This window comes from Gymnoscopelus braueri, assembly GCF_963280865.1.
Source record: "Gymnoscopelus braueri genome assembly, chromosome: 12".
Classification (NCBI taxonomy): Eukaryota; Metazoa; Chordata; class Actinopteri; order Myctophiformes; family Myctophidae; genus Gymnoscopelus; species Gymnoscopelus braueri.
Genome location: NC_137614.1, coordinates 41,879,437 through 41,889,600, shown reverse-complemented (window position 1 = coordinate 41,889,600; position 10,164 = coordinate 41,879,437). Strand labels below are relative to the sequence as shown.

At 34.2% G+C, this 10,164-nt stretch overlaps 1 protein-coding gene across 6 annotated transcripts in view; it reads left to right on the top strand.

Annotated features, from left to right (window-relative positions):
* The first annotated feature begins 298 nt into the window (after nucleotides 1–298).
* Nucleotides 299–10,164, top strand: part of LOC308096297 (H-2 class II histocompatibility antigen, E-S beta chain-like) — a 17,033-nt gene continuing 7,167 nt past the window's right edge. For 2 of the 6 annotated variants that reach the window (XR_013934136.1, XM_080443684.1), the window contains exons 1-6: nucleotides 318–415; nucleotides 555–638; nucleotides 3,204–3,302; nucleotides 3,366–3,449; nucleotides 4,624–4,878; nucleotides 9,423–9,692. Coding sequence is in view for 1 of the 6 variants with exons in the window: in XM_080443684.1 (XP_080299810.1) it covers nucleotides 3,383–3,449; nucleotides 4,624–4,878; nucleotides 9,423–9,692 (592 nt within the window). In the remaining 5 variants the exon portion in view is untranslated. Of the gene's footprint in view, nucleotides 416–554; nucleotides 639–3,203; nucleotides 3,303–3,365; nucleotides 3,450–4,623; nucleotides 4,879–9,422; nucleotides 9,693–10,164 lie in introns of all 6 variants that reach the window. The other 4 variants (XR_013934135.1, XR_013934133.1, XR_013934134.1 and 1 more) reach the window with 4 other exon arrangements.

Below are 10,164 nucleotides of genomic sequence, written 5' to 3'. Positions count from 1 at the left end.
CTTAAAAGACAGCATTTTATGTTCATGGTTTTGAGGGAAATGAATTTAACTTGACTCCAATGAATTAGTACTATTTAATATTTACCATTAGAGTACATATACCTGCATTCCATATTCCATCCGTATTATTAAATTATTATTTAATCACTTCAATATGAAGTGATGAACTTTAACCTTTAACCTTCTCATCATGTCTCTTCTGAAATCTTTTAATTAAGTACAACATTTTACTTTTATAAACATATTTCTGTCTTTCTTTCATTCTAACTATGTTTTTCTTCTAAATTGACCAGTGTGTTCGTCTTGCCGGAAACAGATGATGTAACATCATATCTTTAATCTGATTGGCTGATTTGTCTAAACTATAGAACGAGTCCTCCTTCATTCTCTTTCAGACTCCAGAACTTCTCTTGAGGTAAACATCTGTTTATTCTCATCTGTTTATTCTGATGTGTTTATTCTGATGTGTTTATTCTGATCTGTTTATTATTCTCATCTGTTTATTCTCATCTGTTTATTATTCTCATCTGTTTATTCTCATCTATTCAATTCAGTTCAGTTTTGATCAGTGTTGATGAAGATTACAGCCACCCTCCTCATCCTCTCCTCTGCACTTCATGTCAAAGCGATCCCAGGAAGTAAGTACATTATATTTATGTTATTATATAATATATACATTTATATCTACTGTCATTATATAAAACCAAATATGAACAATGCACAATAAAAACAAATGACCTGTGACAGACAGACAGACAGACAGACAGACAGACAGACAGACACACACACACACAAACACTTTTCATGTGACACTTTGCACACACACACACACACACACACACACGCACACGCACACACACACACACACCCCTCTGAAGTAACACTTTGATCACATGACGTGATGGTTTCATCAGTGAGATGTAATGAGGCTTGGATTAGAGGAGCGTCTGTGAGTTCAGTTTACAGAGGTTCCCGGTTTGACCCCTGACTACTCCTGGCTTCATGTTGAAGTGTCCTTGAGCAAGGCACTGAAACCCTAACTGCTTCTGATGAATGTGAGAATGTGGAACACCTCAGTTTAACATTATTAAAAGTACATTAATACTTAGAGTTTTACTGCTGCCTTCTAATCCAGTCCTATATTGCACAGATCAGAGCAATGGTCTCTGAATTATGACCATATGAAGTGTTAAACATTGTGTTACACAGTGTAACACAGTGTACACAGTGTTACACTGTGTTACACTGTGTAACACTACTGTAGTTGCTCCATATGTGTGACATTAAGTTTGTTTGATGTCATCATGTTGTACACAGAGTTAAATGAGACACATTTCACATCATGTGTAAATGTACACAGAGTTAAATGAGGACACATTTCACATCATGTGTAAATGTACACAGAGTTAAATGAGGACACATTTCACATCATGTGTAAATGTACACAGAGTTAAATGAGACACATTTCACATCATGTGTAAATGTACACAGAGTTAAATGAGGACACATTTCACATCATGTGTAAATGTACACAGAGTTAAATGAGGACACATTTCACATCATGTGTAAATGTACACAGAGTTAAATGAGACACATTTCACATCATGTGTAAATGTACACAGAGTTAAATGAGGACACATTTCACATCATGTGTAAATGTACACAGAGTTAAATGAGACACATTTCACATCATGTGTAAATGTACACAGAGTTAAATGAGACACATTTCACATCATGTGTAAATGTACACAGAGTTAAATGAGGACACATTTCACATCATGTGTAAATGTACACAGAGTTAAATGAGACACATTTCACATCATGTGTAAATGTACACAGAGTTAAATGAGGACACATTTCACATCATGTGTAAATGTACACAGAGTTAAATGAGACACATTTCACATCATGTGTAAATGTACACAGAGTTAAATGAGACACATTTCACATCATGTGTAAATGTACACAGAGTTAAATGAGACACATTTCACATCATGTGTAAATGTACACAGAGTTAAATGAGACACATTTCACATCATGTGTAAATGTACACAGAGTTAAATGAGACACATTTCACATCATGTGTAAATGTACACAGAGTTAAATGAGGACACATTTCACATCATGTGTAAATGTACACAGAGTTAAATGAGGACACATTTCACATCATGTGTAAATGTACACAGAGTTAAATGAGGACACATTTCACATCATGTGTAAATGTACACAGAGTTAAATGAGGACACATTTCACATCATGTGTAAATGTACACAGAGTTAAATGAGACACATTTCACATCATGTGTAAATGTACACAGAGTTAAATGAGACACATTTCACATCATGTGTAAATGTACACAGAGTTAAATGAGGACACATTTCACATCATGTGTAAATGTACACAGAGTTAAATGAGACACATTTCACATCATGTGTAAATGTACACAGAGTTAAATGAGACACATTTCACATCATGTGTAAATGTACACAGAGTTAAATGAGGACACATTTCACATCATGTGTAAATGTACACAGAGTTAAATGAGACACATTTCACATCATGTGTAAATGTTGTGGGACACTGATCAAGGCCAAGACACAGGGAGGCAGGGTACAAACCCAATAAAGGGCAATTATTGAGTTTTCGCTTCACAGAGCATTGTTTATACGTTTCTTAAATCATAAGGTAAGTAAGGGAAACACAGGTTCTTCCCGGGTTCGGGGTTTCCATTCACATTTCATTCCATGTTTTTACGTCGTTCCGCAGGTTGCCTATAAAATAAAAGATAGTCTTTTAGTTCTCAATTTCACTAGCAATGTTAATTGTTAAGGGAAATAGTGGAGTTCTCGCTTACCGCCTGAGCACCTGTCCATTCACCAGGAGAGCCAGTGGAGACTGAGACAGAGTGGCTGTGTTTGTAGTTTGGTGCCACACCTAGCCGGTCCTCACAGGTGCGTTGAGTTGCGGCTGATTCATGATCAGGATTGGTAGGTACCGCCCCTCGTGGCGTGGCCTAGGCTGCGGTGCTGTCTGCTTGACACCTTTAACCTCCCATCAACCTCCCATCATGTCTCATCTGAAAGCTTTTAATTAATTAGAACATTTTACTTCTAAATATTTCTATCTGTCTTTCTGTCTTTCTGTCATTTAACTAATTTATGGTTTTTCTTCAAAAGTCCCTACCATTGTCTTCCCGGAGACAGATGATGTAACATCATATCTTTAATCTGATTGGCTGATTTGTCTAAACTACAGAACGAGTCCTCCTTCATTCTCTTTCAGACTCCGGAACTTCTCTTGAGGTAAACATCTGTTTATTCTCATCTGTTTATTCTCATCTGTTTATTCTCATCTGTTAAATTCAGTTCAGTTTTGATCAGTGATGATGAAGATTACAGCCACCCTCCTCATCCTCTCCTCTGTACTTCATGTCAAAGCGATCCCAGGAAGTAAGTACATTATATTTATGTTATTATATTAAAGATACTGTTATAAATCTACTCTTATTATATAAAATAGTCATTCACAAATGTACTCTCGTTATATAAAATACATGTATATTTCTATTGTTATATTTATATTATTAAAACACTCAGCATATCTATATTGTTATACATATGTCTATGTTGTTATTTATATAAATAAAAATTGTGTCTTGTCTGTTGATTATATACTGAATAATATACTGATATATCAATATACTGATATATCAATATCTGATATACATACAGTTTATTCATAGTGTTATTATTTATAATACCATTGGTAAGCGGTAGTCCAGCCTCAAGGCCTTTGGATCAATTATTTTACACTGTGCAACCTGACTTATGAACAATACACACTAATAACACACACACACACACACACACACACACACACACACACACACACACACACACACACACACACACACACACACACACACACAATGTTTCTAACCTTTCATTATATTGTATTATCAGTGGTGTAAAGTAACTAAGTACATTTACTCAAGTACTGTACTTAAGTACAATTTTGAGGTATTTTTACTTTGCTGGAGTACATCCAATGTACTATATTTTTACTTCTACTCCACTACATTTCAGAGGTAAATATTATACTTTCACTTCACTACAATTATTTGACAACTTTAGTTACTAGTTACTTAGTAACTAAAGTTTTGATTACAAAACATACACCTCAGTCCTACATACATTTAGACAATTTGAAAATAGCCGATCTAGGCCTACAAGCTCACAATATGTTGCGATGCGACGCATTGTGAGCTTGTAGATCTGCTATTTTCAAATTATTTTTTTTTGAAAACTTGTGAAATGGGACATTCTGCATAATGAGTAGTTTCTACTTTTGGTACTTTAAGTACATTTTGATACCAATACTTTTTGTACTTTTACGTAGGTATTTTTTTTGCTACTTTTTCCGCCACTGTATATTATATTATATTATATTATATTATATTATATTATATTATATTATATTATATTATATTATATTATATTATATTATGTTCACATCATGAAATATATCATTATGAATCTGTTTCATAATATTACATGATGATGATGATGATGATGATAAAGAAGTTTGTTGTTGAATTTATTTTAATCTTTGTTTTATTTCCAGTGTTCCATGAACACATTCAACTCCTTGGCTGTTCAGACACAGTTAAAGACTCATATAAAGAGTACATGCATGCACTGGATGGTGAAGTGATGTTCTACGTAGACTTCAACAAAGGGAAGGGGGTGGAGCCTCAGCCTTCGTTTGTAGATCATATGACCTTCCCAGGAAGTTATGAAACAGCTTTGAATTCACAGGCGTGGTGCAAAGCCAACCTGGACACCATCCGCACTGCCATGAAGAAACCACCAGTGAAAGGTACATGAATACTGTAGCGGCCCTTGGATTAGAATGATGACGAAGGTGGATGGTTTCAACGGGTGTATTTATTTTTCTTCAACACAGAATGAAGCTCTGTTCGAACACTGTGAAAACTATAAAAATAGAAATGAATACTGTTATAATCATATTAAATCATTTCATAGTTTCACTCAACAATAAAATCAGTGCATTTCAAAGTATCTCCTTTAAGTACAATTCAACAATAAAATAGTTAATTTATAGTTGATGTAATTCAGTGAATTAATAACCCATTTCAAATGCAAAACCAAACGAAAAGTACTAACCAAATCAAAATACCAGACAAACAATTAATAGATACCAAATTAACTCAGAAAGAAAATCCAAACAACAAACAAAAGAACACTCCTGTACCTCGCTCCGCTATCCAGGGGTGCTATACTTAGGCTGCATACAAAGCCACCTTGGCTTCAGGTAACTCAAACGATCATTTAGTTTCTGCCAAACGTCCCAACAGGCACTGTGAACAATATATAAACAACCTTACTCCAACTGCGCATTTAAAGTGCAGAATACAGGGTTACAGGTTACAAATAGGCCACAGAACGTCAAAGCAAACAAACAAACATCAGACTTCAATAGACTTTTTGGTAATACTTGCTATGCATCCTATGTGTATAACGCATCATGAACATACTTATAATGCATAATAATCTGCTCATAACCCTGTATAATCAGATTTATAAGAGCTCATAAATACTCATAATGCTTTATAACCATAACCATAACATATTATAAAGCTTGTTATAATGACTTATAAGTTCAAGTATAAATACATTGTATTATGCTTATAACACTTGATGATTACAGTTATAAATATTCATAACAACGTATAATGCAATCATAACACATTATACAGCATGTTATAATGACTTATAATGTCAAGTATTATAATACTTCATAATTGCTACCCACTTGGTAACACTTGCTATGCAACCCAAAATGTATTCTCATAGTTATAATCCATTATAAATAATCCTTTATTATCACTGTTATAATGCATGTAAATCACAGTTATAATGCATTATAAGCGACAATAAGGCATTATAACAGTGATTAAAATGCGTTATGACAGTGAGTATAAGGCATTTCAGATATTATATAATACAGCATTATTAAATGATCATAAAGTAACAAAAGGCCACTTATAATAACTTATGATCATAGTGTAATGCATTATAACAGTAATTATAATGCATTATAACAGTGATTTAAAGGCAATACAAATGTTAAAATACCATCTTATAAAATGATCATAATGTCACAAATGTTCACTTTATAATAACTTATAATCACAGTATAACACCTTATAAGTGATAATAAGGCATTATAAACATGATAATAAAGCCTTATAAAATGATCATAAAGTAACACATGACCACTTATAATAACTTAAAATCGTAGTATAATGCATTATAATAATGCATTATAATGGTTATGACACATTATAACAGTGATAGTAAAGCATTATCAATTGATTATAATGGATTATAACTATGAGAATTAATTTGGCATGCATAGCAACTGTTACCAATTTGGCAGCAATTATGAAGTATTATAACACTTGATACTTATACGTCATTATAAAAGGCCTTATAATGTGTTATTGTTATGGTTATGGTTATAAAGCATTATGAGTATTTATGAGCTCTTATAAATCTGATTATACAGGGTTATGAGCAGATTATAATGCCTTATAAGTATGTTCATGATGTGTTATACACATAGGATGCATAGCAAGTGCTACCGACTTTTTCATGTGATAATCTGAATTTCACATGTACGCTAGGCGGGAAAATGAGACACACACTAACGTAGGCTATATAGTATTTTTTTACACACACACTAACGTAGGCTACAGTATATAGTATGTTTTTACACACACACTAACGTAGGCTATATAGTATGTTTTTACACACACACTAACGTAGGCTATATAGTATTTTTTTCATACTTGAGACACACACACTAACGTAGGCTATATAGTATGTTTTTCATACATGAACACACACACTAACATAGGCTATATAATATGTTTTTACACACACACTAACGTAGGCTATATAGTATGTTTTACATACATGAACACAGATACTCACGTAGGCTATATAGTATGTTTTTCATACATGAACACACACTAACGTAGGCTATATAGTATTTTTTTCATACATGAACACACACACTAACGTAGGCTATATAGTATTTTTTTCATACATTAACACACACACTAACGTAGGCTATATAGTATGTTTTTCATACATGAGACACACACACTAACGTAGGCTATATAGTATGTTTTTACACACACACTAACGTAGGCTATATAGTATGTTTTTACACACACACTAACGTAGGCTATATAGTAGGTTTTTCATACATGAACACACACACTAACGTAGGCTATATAGTATGTTTTTCATACATGAACACACACACTAACGTAGGCTATATAGTATGTTTTTACACACACACTAACGTAGGCTATATAGTATGTTTTTCATACATGAACACACACACTAACGTAGGCTATATAGTATGTTTTTCATACATGAACACACACACTAACGTAGGCTACAGTATATAGTTTTTTTACATACATGAACACACACTCTAACGTAGGCTATATAGTATGTTTTTCATACATGAACACACACACTAACGTAGGCTATATAGTATGTTTTTCATACATGAACACACACACTAACGTAGGCTATATAGTATGTTTTTCATACATGAACACACACACTAATGTAGGCTATATAGTATCTTTTTCATACATGAACACACACAACTGAATCAGTTCTTTGAAGCTCCTCCCATGTGGCTTCCTGCTGTAAATGTAGCTTTGGGGAGGAGGGGGGTTGAGTGGCCCCGCCCCACTCATTAAAGGACGACTTCACCGATTTTCAACCTATCTTCATATAATTGGTCCTCACTAATGCTCATGATAAAATGGTACAATTTTTTCTACTTGGTCTGTGTCTCATAGGAGGACTGTGGACAGTCCAGAAACCTGTCTACCAGTGACATCATTATTAGGCAGGATTTTTTTTTCCAACAAGATTTCAATTTTTTTATTTAGATTTTTATTATCGGGGGAACATTATTGCATTGCAACTTTCCAGAAATACAAAGCCTGCATTTTCTATTAGCTTGGATTCCCCATCGATGATGTCACTGGTAGACAGGTTTCTGAACTATCCAGAGCCCTCCTCTGAGACACAGACTGAGTAGAAGAACATTTTACCGTTTTATCATGAGCATTAGTGAGGACCAATTATATGAAGACAGGTTGAAAATAGGTGAAGTCGTCCTTTAACTATTCTATTGTTATTTAATTAGCTTCCAATGGTTCTTATCACTTGTCCCATTCACCTGAAGACGTTCCCTCGTCTCTCACAGTGAGTTGCAGTCAGTGTGTGGGCTGCTAGCAGTGGTGGAAAGTAACTGAGTAGATTTACTACTAAGTACTGTACTTAAGGTACAATTTTGAAGTATTTGTACTTTACTTCAGTATTTCTCGTTTTCAATACTTTTACTTCTACTCCACTTCATCTCTGATCCAAATATTGTACTTTAACTCCACTACATTTATTTGAAAACTTATAATAGTTACTTTACAGATTTTGATTATTATTACAAAACGTACATTAACCACTTCAGCCCTATATACATTTTGGTTATTTGAAAATAGCAGATCTACAAGCTCACAAAATGCGTTGCGATGTGACACGTTGTGAGCTTGTAGATCTGCTATTTTCAAAAGATTTGAAAATGGGACATTTCTGCACAAAGAGTCATTTTACTTTTTGTATTTTAAGTACATTTTCATACCAATACTTTTGTACTTTTACTCAAGTATATTTTGAATTCCGGACTTTCACTTGTTACAGAGTATTTCTATATTGCAGTATTGATACTTTTACTTAAGTAAAACATTTGAGTACTTTTTTCCATCACTGGCTGCTAGTAGCCCCGCCTGCCTCCTATTACACACACACACACACACACACACACACACACACACACACACACACACACACACACACACACACACACACACACACACACACACACACACACACACACACACACACACACACACACACTTTAATTTCTTTAATTGGATTTTCAATTAAAAGACATGAATCATGTCAAATCCAGTTCAAACAGTTACCATCAAAATAAAACATATCAAAATGTATTCATATTGTGAGGCATTTCTCTCTCTAAATAACAACCTTTCTGTGAGTGTTATCTCTGTTATCCTGGAAATACATGATGGGTCTGACAGACAGACAGACAGACAGACAGACAGACATTGTATTTAAGATATTCAATCATTAAAACAATTGTAATGACAGATTTCACATCCTGAACCTATTTTAGACTTTATATGTAGTGACATGTTTGGCCGATAGGGGGAAGTTAGCCTAGTGTTGATATTATACAGATGATAATAAAACTGAACATTAATGACATTTTTAATTGTCTATTTCCAGATGGATATGTGCTCTATGTGGCTTTCCGCTGTGTGTTTAACTCCAGTGAGCTGAAGGACATACAGTACATAGAGTCAATGAATTTTGATGGTGATGAGCTGAACAGGTGGGACAGTAGAGTAGATCAGTGGGTTGGATACACTGAGTTTGGTGTGAAGAACGCAGAGCGCTGGAATAATCCTGGAACACTGGCTGCGATGAGAGCAAAACGAGAGGCAGTCTGCAAACCCAACATTGAGAACTACTACCTCGCTGTTCTGAACAAGAGAGGTGAGCTGATCTCAGAGCAGCACTCAACACTCATCACCTCATAAACTATAACATGACATCATAATAAATCATTCTATTCAGAGATGATTAATGGTGTTAATATTGATCTGATAATGATTATAAAACATTCCTTAACACATTGCGGGACGCATCTCTGTCATTTATGATTTCTTTGGCTATTCAAAAATAGCAGATCTACAAGCTCATAGCGCGGCACTCTGTGCCTCTGTGCCTGGAACAACATATTTGACAAATGTTTGCTTTAAAAATATATATATTTAAAGATTTGCACACATTCTCACGATTTAAAAACAAAATAGCAGATCTACAAGCTCATAGCGCGGCACTCTGTGCCGCGCTATGAGCTTGTAGATCTGCTATTTTTGAATAAAGAAAGCCAAAGAAATGTAAAATGACACAGATATGTTCCTGTTTTGAATGGGTTAATATTCTGAGAAACATTTCAGATCCT